Source organism: Mytilus edulis, chromosome 4 (assembly GCF_963676685.1).
Source record: "Mytilus edulis chromosome 4, xbMytEdul2.2, whole genome shotgun sequence".
Lineage (NCBI taxonomy): Eukaryota > Metazoa > Mollusca > Bivalvia > Mytilida > Mytilidae > Mytilus > Mytilus edulis.
Window position 1 is genome coordinate 76126914 of NC_092347.1, and position 14685 is coordinate 76141598.

Below are 14685 nucleotides of genomic sequence, written 5' to 3' on the forward strand. Positions count from 1 at the left end.
ATGGTACATCCTGTAACGATTCCAACTTTAAGCCTTTGCCATGCTGTTGTGTAGTCTGCAACTGTAAACCTCATTATAAAGTTGTTAAAATAGTGCCGAAACATTTCTCTAATCTTGCCAGGTATGTGGTATTTCTCCAAGGTTAAGTCTACTAGCTTGTGTGGTATATGACAACGACGTGTTACCAATAAACATATAAAACAGACCAAAACTTAACTAGAAGCAATGACCCTTTAAAATGAGGTCAAGGTAAGATGCACCTGCCAGTTGGACATGTTCACCTTACAGTCCTTCCATACACCGAATATACTAGACCTATTGCTTATAGTATCTGAGATATGGACTTGACCACCAAAACGGATCAAGTGAAAACTGTCTGACAGACATGAGAATCTTGTAAGGTATGCACATACCAAATCTAGTTATCCTTTTACTCATTATAAGAGAGAAATTAACATTACATAAAATCTTAACTTTTTTTCAAGTAGTCACTGAACCATGAAAATGAGGTCAAGGACAATGGACATGTGACAGAAGGAAACTTCGTAAAATGAGGAATCTATATACAAAGTATGTAGCTTCCAGGTCTTCCACCTTCTTAAATATAAAGCTTTAAAGAAGCTAATGCCGCTCCTGGACCACTATCCCTATGTCGTGCTTTTGTGCCAAAAATCATAATGGAAAATAATCTACCTTCTGCAAGGTCCTCCAGGAAACATTACTTTTGTTTTACTGTAACTGATGCTGATGTATAAAATTAATTATCGAGATTAAGCAACGGATGGCAATGGGGATGTATGCTGAGATGCAGTGGCTGGTACACACACACCCAAGCAGAAAAATTAGTATTTTCAGTCTTTTTTTGTTTATTTTATTTGATTCATTTTCTTGCTCACAAATTATTAATGTCAGGCCAGGATTGCAAAAGCACAGTAACCTAATTTTTCAGACCTGAATTTATCTGGCAATATAATACCTCCTTGTGTTCCTGACCTACCTATGCATTTTTAGGATTATAAAAAATAAATTGGGCCTATAACATTAACGAACCACCCACTAAATGACAAATATCTAAGTTAGGTTTCTATTACTTTTCACAGTTCTTTCATATTATATCCTAAAAGAGCAATAAAGTTGTTATAATTTCTTAAAAAACACATCTGGAAAAAGTTATTGGCCATGAATTGCTTGATTGAATTCACTGAGGTAAACACAGTTCAGATGGGGCAGTTTTTTAAAAAGTCCAGGTGCTAATATGGGATATAAAAATATGGTTGGTGCAATCACGATTTCGGGCAGGATTGGGGCAAATGGGTTGGTTAATTAGTTTAAAGTTGGTGTAAAGATACACAGTTTTTGTATTGTATTGAAATAATTCATTTCAAAGAATGGCACATTTAAGTTTCTTATACAAAAATATGGTTGTTCACAGAAACAAAATGGAAACTTAATGAGGCACAATAAAGTTACTCCCATACATTGCATTTTGCAAAGAAATTTCATTGAACCTAAATAATCCAGTTACAACAGTCTTCCTTACATATCACAGTCATTTATAATGGCTATTGTCTGAATTATCTAAGCATAAACATCAAGAGAAAAGCAGAAATAATTATACATCATATCTGCATGGAGCATACAATTAGATCGTTTAGACTTAGCTAGTTTTGTCTTATTTTACCAAGAAAATTTTTTTTTTATAATAATTATTGAATTTATAGATTACATTAAAATAATATAACTGTCAAAAAAGGAGTTTTTATTAAATCTAAAATCTAAGTACATGTTAAGTTTCAGCATATCAAAGAACCCCAAGAATTCAATTCTTGTTGAAATCAAACAAAGTTTAATTTTGGACCCCGATTTGGACCAACTTGAAAACTGGGCCCATAATCAAAAATCTAAGTACATGTTTAGATTCAGCATATCAAAGAACACCAAGAATTCAATATTTGTTAAAATCAAACTAAGTTTAACTTTGGACCCTTTGGACCTTAATAATGTACACCAATTTGAAAAGGGGACCAAAAATTAAGAATCTTCATACACAGTTAGATTCCGCATATCAAAGGACCCCAATAATTCAATTTTTGATGAAATCAAACAAAGTTTAATTTTGGACCCATTGGGCCACTAATTCTTAAACTAATGGGACCAAAACTCCCAAAATCAATCCAAACCTTCCTTTTATGGTCATAAACCTTGTGTTTAAATTTCATAGATTTCTATTTACTTAAACTAAAGTTATGGTGCGAAAACCAAGAAAAATGCTTATTTGGGCCCTTTTTTGGCCCCTAATTCCTAAACTGTTTGGACCTCAACTCCCAAAATCACTTCTAACCTTCCTTTTGTTTTCATAAACCTTTGTATTTAAATTTCATAGATTCCTATTTACTTATACTAAAGTTATTATGCGAAAACCAAGAAAAATGCTTATTTGGGCCCTTTTTTTGGCCCCTTTTTCCTAAACTGTTGGGACCTCAACTCCCAAAATCAATCCCAACCTTCCTTTGTGGTCATAAACCTTGTGTTTAAATTTTATAGATTTCAATTAACTTAAACTAAAGTTATAGTGTGAAAACCAATGTGTCTTGGGACAATGACGACAACAATGACGACAACGACGCCGACGTCATACCAATATACGACCACAAAATTTTTTTGTGGTCGTATAAAAACCAACGCCTTACATCAATTTGTGTGTCAGTTTTCGTTTAGCTATTTGATGACAAACTGGACCGGTAAAATATTTTACTGAATGGTAAAATACACCTGAAAAAATCACTGTATCATATGTTTACAACATACTTTTTATTGACTGAAAGGTAATTATTACAAATAAATATGAGTTTAACCACAAATTAAAATACAGATAATTCATAGAAATTTCAAAGAAAGTAAAATTTTGTACATTGTTCCATGCTACAAATTTTAATGCAAACTGTCAGGGCTCTGACACCAATTAATAGATCGTCTATAATAAATATTTTTTACACACTTTTAACAGTGGAAAGAGTTCTGTTGTCAAAAGCTATGATTTATTTGATTAGCCATTTAATTATTATGAAATAAGATAAGTATGAAACTGTCTTTGAATATACAGCAAATTAACACATTTCTTTAGCTGCTGCAAAAACTTAAAAAGTATAAATCAAGTACACCCAAACACAAAACCAAAATATGTTACTAGTTACAGAAGTAAGAACTGGTACATTTCAAAGAGTAGAAAACATGATTTTTGTAAGGAAAGCTGCTTAAAAATGCACAAATATACAATCACATGAGTACTGGTTGAATATTTTCACAAAAATAAAGCAAATGCTTGCATGATGATAAAGCTTTTATTAAATTGATGAAATTATCAAAATGTCAAAACTTCATTACAAATGGAATTCATCCAACTATAGCTATATAGTAAACATTCTTTAATGAAATTTCAGAAGGGTCCAATTATAGTAAATATAAACTTCATGAAATTTTGCTTTATACTTTCAAATATAATTTATGGAATTGGGCTTACACATAGTAACTCTGTATCATTTAAACACAATGAGATATTCAGGATAAGCCTGTGTATCATGGAATATAACAAAGATGCAAGGACTCTGAGGATTGTCAACGACACTGTCATATAAGATATGGCCACCAGCAGCTCCTGGTTTAGGTGGTGGTACTTTCATGCCACCCTGTCCTTTGGTGAATTCTCCCACTAGAACTTTACACATATACATCCTCTTGTTACCATTTGGATCAGGACGAGCATACTGGGCTTGAGCAGAATATGTTGGATTGGCTGCGAAGTAAACTCCATTACCATATGCAACCGCTGAAAAAAAGTGATAAATTCTTTCACATTGTGTCATTTAAGCAATTGCAATGCAGGTAGATTTTTATTAGTAACAACTGTGGATCATTTGAAAACAAATTAAAAAAACTACAGAGTATGAAAAAGGTAGATATTGGAACAAAAAAAACTATAATATTTCATTTGAATAAATCCAAAACAAATTTAAAGAGGAAATGCAGCAACAACAAAAAATATTTCAAAAGGTTGGGATCTCTTCATGTAAATTTGCTTTTTGTTGTTTTTTTATTACCATTCTTTCCACAATAGCTTCTGTTGAATCCATAAGTGTTGATGCTATCGACTGCTTCCATGGCTGTACCATGCCAAAGATTACGTTCATTTTTAGTTCCTGTAGTATTTGTAGAATCCATCGACTTTTTCTTAGCTACATATTGTTGCTGTAAAGTTCTGTTCTGTATTTTCTCCATCTAAAAAGACAAAAATAAAATATTTTATGTATCTCCATAAGATAAATCAAAATTACAGATTCCAAAGAAACCTACATGCAATGAGTCAAGAAAGTTAATTTTTTAATACGTCATAACAACTGAGTAGATGAATTTGAATCACCATTTTTTACTTAAAGGACTTGACAACAGATTTTACTTGTTGATCTTTTTTGTGCATGCATGTAAATTCAGAAAAATATTTTTTTATGGATAATTATTCATCAACTTCTGAAAATATCTTCCCTTTCACAAAATATCTAATTAGATTTAGTTTTGGTGTTTTTAGAATTTTTGAAAATGCATTAGTAGATATATTTGTCTTTAAAAAAAACTGTTATATAAGGATTTAAATGATGCTATGAAGATTAATTTAAAGATTTTAAACATTAAAATTGACAGTGCATCATCTATACAATGGCTTTTATTTTCACAATTGAAAACAAAAGTTGGCATAATGGGGAGATAATTTTTAAGACGTAGAATCCTAACTGTAACACCTTAACAATGCTGTTATAGTTTCCTGCCATATTTGTCTGAAAATCTTCAACCACATCTTGGTATTCTTTATCAGCAGGTTGTAATGTAACAATCTTTATATTCTCATTTTGATCCATGGCTGCCCAGTTAGATGGCATATCAAAACCAGAACCTGCAATCATACATACAACTTATTACAATGCTATATATATATTAGTCAAGAGTTGAATGTATTATCATGGCAAGCCTACCACTACTCATACTTCAGTTACAGAAACAGGATGTAGGTGACTCAGATTTGAAAAGCCCTCCCACATTATGAATAGTTGATGCCAAGCAGCTGAACAAATAAACATTCTTATTAGTAGAAATGAAGAATAGTGTGAATTTTTTTTTTTTTTTTTTTATTATTTAAATATTGAAAAATAAAAAATATCAGTATACAGTTTATGACAGATCTTAGGAGTACCATGTTACAAGTCACCAAATCCAAACTACTGACAAAACCGAAAAAAAACATTATGTTCAATTGTTTCTAAGAACAGCGTGTATGACATATTTGTTGAACAAGAGGAAAATAGGATGGACAGAGTAATGGAAATATGATCCTCACTCCTGAAGGTTGGTTAAATAATTATTAAAAGTGTACAGAATATGCATCTATCCCCATGAATTCCCAGGTTTAAACTGGTATCCATATTTACCTGTCATTTTAGACTTTCTGAGGACAGCCACAGTATCAGATGGATCATCCTCAGGATATTCCTCATAATTAGTAAAATCCACAATATACTTATTTCCACTGTTATCCAGGAAGAATGCCTGTGGTTCATTGTTTTTTTAATGCTTGTTCTAAAAGTAGATTAACTTCTGCGGGATAATCCTCCAGTTTTTGCCCAGTATCTTATACAGAAATAAAATACCACTGCTACATGTCTGCTACTAACTTAGCATGTTGTTGTTTCTGTTTCTGTCTGTCAATGTCACGTAGGATTTTGTGGACCTCATCCATTGCCTCTGACAGATTTTCTATTAAACCTCTGACTTTGATACGACCTATTCTCTTATTAATATCTATCTCTACTTCACATGTTTCTTCTAACTTCATAATTTTAGCTTCCTACATATAAGAAAATATTACATATTTAAGTTTGATATTATACTACAATGACAGTATTAGAAGGCTGTGACAGAATTAAGAGAAAAGGGGGTTAGGTGGTCTTTCTTTTTTAACTTGAATGAATGAGCAGTCATGGATACATTCTACAAAATAAATGAATAATAAAAGGTAATGAAGATTTTCTTTATTTGAAAATTTTACAAAAAAATAAAAACAATTCTGAAATGGTTGCATGAACTTGAATTTTTTTTTTTTTTTTATTATGCCATTTGATTAGGGACTTTCTGTTTTGTATTTTCCTCGAAGAACAAATTTTGTATTTTACTTTTTTCGTATATAACCAATGTAAGTCACCAACTAGTTGGACAGATCAGATAAAGGATGTGATTAAAGATGTAATGCAATATAATTTGATGTAAATCTAATAGAGTATTTTCAAATCATTTTTTCAAATCAAATAACATGACTGTGTTGATAAGTCTTTAGTTTTTTATGTTGTGTCTTGTGTACTATTATTTGTCTGTTTGTCTTTTTATTTTTTAGCCATGGCTCTGTCAGTTTATTTCCAATCTATGAGTTTGACTCTCCCTCTGGTATCTTTTGCCCCTCTTATGCAACTATCATATGTATTTTGTCTAAGTGATATATGATCCAAAAACATTAGCTGAGTATATATATCATTATTTTACTGCATCAGCAATAAGCAAAATGCATGTCCTATACTAGTTATGCAAAATTACATCTATCTTTTTTTAAGTCTTGTATATTTATGACACTTAAAAACAGATGATTCTAAATAAATGCCTTATAAGAATTAAAATTATTAAACTTTGTGAGTTTTAAAACTGGGGTTTTCAAACAGAATTTAATTTGCTAATTTCTGCATCATTTCTCCTCTGCTGGAAAGTTATCTCATTGGCAATCAAACCACATCTTCTTAATTTCATACATGTGATTCTACCAGCAGGAGTCAAAATCACCCGCTTTTGAGACCCTCTTCTGTCCCTCCCCTTAAAATTTGAAACCTTCCGCCTTTTGAAAATAAACTCATCCTAGATACCAGGACTAAATTTTGTATATACGCCAGACGCGCGTTTCGTCTACAAAAGACTCATCAGTGACGCTCGAATCCAAAAAAGTTAAAAAGGCCAAATAAAGTACGAAGTTGAAGAGCATTGAGGACCAAAATTGAAAATATCAACCTCAGAAAATTTTCAGTAGAAATTTTTGTTTACAAAATTGATACTGACAGAGAAAAAGTCTGAGAAACTAGAAATTGATATTGGAAAAGTTCGAGAAAAACGGAAGTTTCCTGTAACTGTTTTTGATGTCAAAAAGTAAATAGCCTCGAGTTATCTATGAAGGTTTTCAGGATTAGACTTGTATATACAGCAATAACAGAGTATTGCCAATCATCTGGTGATCAATTAGCAAGTTTAAGACACATGCCTGGATGATTAAAAGTGAAATACTGACAATGGATTAATTTAAGTTGTACTAACAACGACTTTAATTTGAAGCTGTTAAAAACATTGAACAGTTATATTACTTAACCTGAAAGACAAATGTCTTAATGAACTCAAATATGATATGTATGCCTACTACACTTTTTGCAAAGCTGACTATGGTGACCCTAATTACTTGACCAAACATTTAGACAGCAAACCCACCAGAAAGCTCAAAACTCTATCAATTCAACACCACTGTTCAGTAGTGGTACCAAACTTGACAATGTAGCTTAAGCAGAGATACTTTTTACCAACTATATATGATGGCTAATCCCTTTATCTTGAACGTTATATATAATCAATAAATATTTGAAAAACCCTTATCTTCTATTTCTATCAAGTAAAAATGGCTATGGAGTTATAGAATTATTAACAAAAGAAAGAAAATGTGCAGTTTAAACACCAAAAATCATTGAGTACGTCAATAAAAATGTCGATAAAAATTCTCCAGTTATGAGGCCCAAGCTCCAGCTGAAATTGTGGCTTGACAATTCTATAATTTTATATTTATTAAATTTGGTAAACCTTAAGAAAATCATGTACAAAGCCATTGTCCTAATTAATAAACCTCACCTGATCTTTTGAGAGATCTTTAATAACTGGATCCTCTATAACTTTTTCTTTATAATCATTGATCAAGCTCTCTTCTAACGATCGTAGCGCTGAATCTGCATCATTCTGTTTCTTGGCATAAACAACAAGATTAAGAACAGAGCTTGGCATCTTACTGACTTTCCATTGCTTTGTAGATACTGCTTAAATCCACAGAGGCAAATTGTTTTGTATATATGAGTGCTTGTTTTATTCGGATGTAGCGTCGTTATATTGTGTAATTAGAGACAATTATTATAACAGTCTTAGTTTTTATAAATTTTGTCGACACAGAAATATGTCGCCTATCGACGGAACTCAGACAAAATAAACTGATGGACAGTAACATTGCAAATTAATAAGTTTTTGGACTATGACCCATAGCGCTGGGCCTAATGATGGTCAACAAATTGAGATGTGGTGATATTAATGGAATTTTAAAGTGTAAAATTTTCTATCAAAAGAAGTGTTTATTAAACAAACTTATGCAGAAAACTTTAAAAAAAAAATGTCATTGATATATCACAGATAGTTTTTAAGCTAACTAAAGCAGACAACTTAATATCAGAAGATGCTTTCTAATTCAAAGTCAGTGGATCATGACCTACGGGAAAGTAATGCAGGTTTAAGGACATTGTTTGTTCGAACACAAGTATAGCAGTTATCAATTTCAAAATCACTGGACCACGACCGAGGGGACACGGCCTCAAACATAAATGAACAGATAGTTAAGCAGATAGTTCTTGCGGTTTTTAATTTGTAAATTTTACTGTATTTCGTAACGTAGAGTTGTCGTTTTAGTGGTTATTTTAACATTGCATTATAAATTAAAGGTTCATAAAACCAAATTCAATCCAACATTTTGTCTTAAAATGACCTTTACCAGGTTAGGAATATGACAGCTGTAATCTGCAGTCAGTTTCTTTGTTTGCTGGTGTTTCCTTTCGTTGAAGTTTAGTATTTCTGTTATTTTCCGACGTTACCCGAATGATTTTGTTGCTTAATATAATTATGACTATATTGCAGCGGTATTCTAATGCTACCTTTGTTGGTAGCGTAGGTGTAAAATCAAGTTGTTCGGTGCTTATTTGTCATTCGGTTTGCGTGCCAGTTTATGAAATAAACTTGACTTATACATATTGGGAGATTTATTTCCCCGAGGGTATCACAAGCCCGGTAGTCAGCACTTCTGTGTTGACTTGAGTTATCATTGATATGTTCATAATTATTATTTACTGTTCACAAAACTTTGAATTTGTGAAATACTAAGACTTTTGTACCTATGGAATAGATTACCTTAGCTGTATTTGGCAAAACGTTCAGAAATTTTTGTTCCTCAATGCGCTTCAAATTCGTACTTTATTTGACCTTTTAACATTTTTTTATTCTAGCGTCACTGATGAGTCTTTTGTAGACGAAACGCACGTCTGGCGTAAATATGAAATTTTAATCTTGGTATCTATGATGATAGATTTACAACCACAGGGGCGATGCTACTGCTGGTGGAGATTTATTCCTCCGAGAGTATCACAAGCCCGGTAGTCAGCACTTTTGTGTTGACTTCAGTTATCATTGATATGTTCATAATTATGAATTAACTGTTCACATAATTTAGAATTTTTAAAATACTAAGGCTTTTTTACCTCAAGAATAGATAACCTTAGCTGTATTTGGCAAAACGTGGTATCTATGATGAGTTTATTTCTATAATTCATTGAGAACGTTTTGTTTTGAGAATAAGCAATTGTTTTGAGTTACTGTTACCAGGTAACTTTGAGTATAATATCGAAAACAACACGTTTAATAATTTCTTGCGTCAGAATTGCTTTTCTGGATTTACCTTCATCAGGAATGCTCAAAGCCAAACATTAGAAATCCAAAGACGTACAAAAAATAGATGTTTATGAAAACACATGTACAGTGACTTGTTTTTTAAAGAGTTTCTCTGGCCCTATAATACCTCCTCTTGTTCCTGATATTCTGGAGCATTTTTAGGATAACAGAAAATTCAAAGGCTTATACCATTAACATAGTAATCTATATGATACTGACATCCATACAGATTTCTGCCGCATTTCACAATTTTTGTTTGTAAATTATCTTCTAAAAGAACAATAAAGGACCAGAGAGATCTTTACACTTACACACAAGTTATTGTCCAGAAGCTACAAAAATGCTAGTTTTGTCCCCTTAGCCTAAACTGTTAATACCATAACTCCCAAAATCAATCCCAACCTTCCTTTTGTGGTTTTAAACCTGGTGTTCAAATTTCATAGATTTCTATTTACTTATACTAAAGTTATTGTCCAGAAACCAAATGTCTTTGGACGACACTTACGACTCTTGACAAGTTGATACCAATATATGACTGTAAAATGTTTTGCAGTTGTATAAAAAAAAACATTTGGAAAGAGTTTATTGGCCATGAATTGCTAGATTGACTCCCTGTTGTAAATACAGCTCAGCTGGGGCAGCTCTTAATATATCTGGATGGTAATATGAGATATAATATATGTTTGGTGCAATCAGGACTTAGGCTGGATTGGGGCAAATGGGATGGGTTGGTTGATCAGTTTAAAGTTGGTGTTAAGATCAAGATATTTTTATTTGAATAATTTATTTAAAACAATGGCACATTAATGTTTCTTATACAAAATATGGTTGTTCACAGAAATAACATGGGACCTAGATAAAGCACATTAAAGTTACTTAAACAAATAATTTTGGCAAAGAAATTTCATGGAACCTTAATAATGAAATTACAACAGTCTTCATTACATATCACAATCATGGCTATTGTCTAAATAATTAAAGCATAAAAATCAACTAAAAATCAGAAGTTATCATACATAATGTCAATTTCATACTGTAGAGGGAAAGCCTATTTGAGTGCATGGAGGATAAGATTTGATCATTTAGATTATCTAGTATTGTCAAGTTTTACCAACTTGTGATAAAACTTTAATGAAATTTATAATCCATTATTAATGAAATTATCAAAATGTCAAAACTTCTTACAATTCGAATTCATCTAACTATAGTAAGCATCGAAATTTTGCTTTTGAATTCCAATATAATTTATGGAATTGGGCTTACACATAGTAATGCTGTATCATTTAAACACAATGAGATATTCAGGATAAGCCTGTGTATCATGGAATATAACGACGATACCAGGACTCTGAGGATTGTCAACGACACTGTCATATAAAATATGGCCACCAGCAGCTCCTGGTTTAGGTGGTGGTACTTTCATGCCACCCTGTCCTTTTGTGTATTCTCCTACAAGAACTTTACACATATACATCCTCTTGTTACCATTAGGGTCAGGACGAGCATACTGGGCTTGAGCAGAATACGTTGGATTGACAGCAAAGTATACACCATTACCATATGCAACCGCTGAAAAAAGTAATAAATTCTTTCACATTGTGGTTACTAACCTTATTGTATGTAGATTTGATATATTTATCTATCGTAGATCACTTGAAAATAAATCAAACAAGGTAATGACTGTTGAATATATACAAGAATGTTCCCTGTAGATATTGATACAAAAAATTACAAAGAAATTTTGTTGAATAAATCAACAATAAAATAAAAGAGAGAAAAATCACAATGAAATATGAAAAATTCAATTAGAAGATATTAATTTTCTTTTAATGTTTTTAATTACCATTCTTTCCACAATAACTTCTGTTGAATCCATATGTGTTAATGCTATCAACTGCCTCCATGGCTGTACCATGCCAAAGTTTTAGTTCGTTATTATTCCCTTTAGCATTTGTAGAATCCATGGACTTTTTCTTAGCTGCATATTGTTGCTGTAAAGTTCTGTTCTGTATTTTCTCCATCTAAATAGATAAAATACAATCTTAAATTTATCTCCATATTAAGGTAAATCAAAATTACAGATTCTTAAGAAAAAATACATGCAATGGGTCCAGTAAAATACCTTTCTAATAAGTAATAACAACAGAGTAGGTGAATTTGAATAACCAATTTTTACTTAAAGTACTCCACTTGATGATTTTTTTTGTGCATTACTTCAGAAAATTAAATTTAATGTGCGTTATCTTGGATAATAAGTCATCAACCTCTGAAAATATTCAATCTGCCTTTCAACAAAATATTATATTTTAGTTTGTTATTTTTAGAACTTTTAAAATTCTCCCTTGACCACCAATCAGACAATAGTTTTAAGGATGTTTGCTATTCAATGTTTTTTAACCTTTTTGTAAGATATTTGGACTCTAGTTTAACCTATGTAGTGACAATTAGAATTTTTCTTGCTAAAACTCCTACTTTTCTTTTTTTAATTTCCTTACAGCTAGTTTAAATAGCCATTTTTTCCCCAACAAATGTATACTTGACTTTATTTCAAATCACGTACCTGTCACTTTTATTTATTTTTAAGTTCCTTAATCTTAAACTTTTAATATATACACATGGAAAAAAGTATTGCAACACCAAATTGAAATTGAAATTAAAAAAACACTCTTTATTTTTTTGTGATATAATTTTGTAAAATAGAACTAGTTAAACATTATTTAAGTATCACATGAGTTTAATCAATAGATATCGACTCGATAAGTTTTTATCTGCACATGCAGCTACTGTACCCGTAAACAGCAAAACAGATGTTTTCATCCTCATTGTTTTCAACACTTTAAATAACCAAGTTTTTAAAGTTATGTGATTGACACCTTGTAATGGGTCCTTGACAACTCTTAACTGCAGCAAGATGGCAGATTATCAGCATAAGAGAAGCAGGGATGTCGCTGTAACAACTGCACGTATTGTTGGTCATCACCATTCCACTATAAGTCGTTTAGAGAACAAGAGTGCACACACTGAAATGTCTCGCCTTCTTTACTAATCATTGATATTAATGTTGATAGTCCTAAGTATAAAGCTTTAACAACTGCCACATAAACTTAACATAAACCAAGATAGCTAAACAAAGACAAATGAACCATGAAAATGAGGTCAAGGTCAGATGAACCATGCCAGGCAGACATGTACAGCTAACAATGCTTCCATACAATAAATATAGTTGACCTATTACTTATAGTTTAAGAAAAACAGACCAAAACACAAAAACTTAACACTGTGCAATGAACCGTGAAATTGAGGTCATGGTCAAATAAAACCTGCGGGACTTACATATAGATCATAAAATAATTCCATACACCAAATATAGTTGACCTTTGGCATATAATATTAGATAAAAAGACCAAAACTCAAAAACTTAACTTTGACCACTGAACCATGAAAATGAGGTCAAGGTCAGATGACATCTGCCCGCTAGACATGTACACCTTACAATCATTCCATACAACAAATATAGTAGACTTATTGCACAAAGTATGGGAAAAATAGACCAAAACACAAAAACTTAACTATAACCACTGAACCATGAAAATGAGGTCAAGGTCAGATGACACCTCCCAGTTGGACATGTACACCTAACAGTCCTTCCATACACCGAATATACTAGCCCTATTGCTTATAGTATCTGAGATATGGACTTGACCACCAAAACTTAACCTTGTTCACTGATCCATGAAATGAGGTCGAGGTCAAGTGAAAACTGTCTGACAGGCATGAGGACCTTGCAAGGTACGCACAAACCACATATAGTTATCCTATTACTTATAATAAGAGAGGATTCAACATTACAAAAATTCTGATCTTTTTTTTCAAGTGGTCACTGAACCATGAAAATGAGGTCAAGGACATTGGACATGTGACTGACAGAAACTTCGTAACATGAGGCATCTATATACAAAGTATGAAGCATCCAGGTCTTCCACCTTCTAAAATATAAAGCTTTTAAGAAGTTAGCTAACACCGCCGCCGCCGTAGCCGCCGCCGCCGGATCACTATCCCTATGTCGAGCTTTCTGCAACAAAAGTTGCAGGCTCGACAATAAAAATCAGGCAATAAACGCTGTTAAAGACCTTCCAAGATAATGAAGACCCCCTATACCATTTGCTAGGGAAAATCAAGCATAATGAAGGTTGGTCAGAAGGAAACCCATTGCATACAAGACAATCCTAAAAAGAGAGTGGTGGCCATACAGGAGCCTTTTAACAAGAACTGTTCGAGATCGACTCATCGTTACTGGTTATCGTTTGACAAGGCCATTTCGGAGACCTTTGCTAACGAACAGACACACAGTTTTCCGTATCACACGTAGTGCAGAGCTCGCAAAAGTTGGAAATTAGCATCGTGGAGGAAGATCCAATGTTCAAATGGAATTCGGCTCATCTTCCTTGGCCCGATCGTAGCCCGGATTTGAACCATATCGAGCATATTTCGGACACTATTGGGCGTTAAGTGCGCGAAAGGACACCCCAGTTCAAACACATCATGAAATAAACAATGCCCTTCATCACAAATGGTTGCTGCTACCTTAGCAACAAATTAGTCGATTTATGGCAGGAATCAGAAGACGTTAAGATGCGGTTATCTGTTTGAATAGAGGCTGCGCACAAAGTACTAATTCTTTGGCATATAACGAACAACCATGATGTGAACAGTCATCTGAACATTAATTTTGAAATGTCTGACATTGTAAAGTTCGACTACAGTAAAAGTTGTAAAATGCATTTTTTTGTACAAAAAACACTTCATTTTGTTATTAAAATTGTGGTTATATAAATCATTTTTTTTTCAAACCTTTTTTGT

General features: G+C 32.4%; 2 protein-coding genes across 2 annotated transcripts in view; both read right to left on the reverse strand.

The window, feature by feature from the left end:
* Positions 1 to 2792: 2792 nt before the first annotated feature.
* LOC139520558 (protein mono-ADP-ribosyltransferase PARP15-like) lies at positions 2793 to 8158 on the reverse strand. The gene is made up of 5 exons (XM_071313330.1): positions 7975 to 8158; positions 5478 to 5893; positions 4794 to 4945; positions 4098 to 4275; positions 2793 to 3826 (listed from the first exon to the last, which is right to left on the reverse strand). The coding sequence occupies exons 2-5, from the start codon at positions 5482 to 5484 to the stop codon at positions 3537 to 3539; spliced, it is 627 nt and encodes a 208-aa protein (XP_071169431.1). The 5' UTR covers positions 5485 to 5893; positions 7975 to 8158; the 3' UTR covers positions 2793 to 3536.
* A 2434-nt stretch (positions 8159 to 10592) lies between these two features.
* LOC139520556 (protein mono-ADP-ribosyltransferase PARP14-like) overlaps positions 10593 to 14685 on the reverse strand; it is a 41172-nt gene continuing 37079 nt past the window's right edge. Inside the window, exons 21-22 of the mRNA XM_071313328.1 lie at positions 11669 to 11846; positions 10593 to 11394 (exon numbers count right to left, since the gene is read on the reverse strand). Of these exons, the coding sequence (XP_071169429.1) occupies positions 11105 to 11394; positions 11669 to 11846 (468 nt within the window). The 3' untranslated portion in view covers positions 10593 to 11104. The remainder of the gene's footprint in view (positions 11395 to 11668; positions 11847 to 14685) is intronic.

What these genes read in the sequence shown, in the direction of transcription:
- LOC139520558 (XM_071313330.1), bottom strand. An exon ending in ACTATAACAGCATTGTTAAG is followed by an intron (nt 4,276 to 4,793) that starts GTGTTACAGTTA and finishes TTGTCTTTTTAG; the next exon opens with ATGGAGAAAATACAGAACAG. An exon ending in AAGCTATTGTGGAAAGAATG is followed by an intron (nt 3,827 to 4,097) that starts GTAATAAAAAAA and finishes ACTTTTTTTCAG; the next exon opens with CGGTTGCATATGGTAATGGA.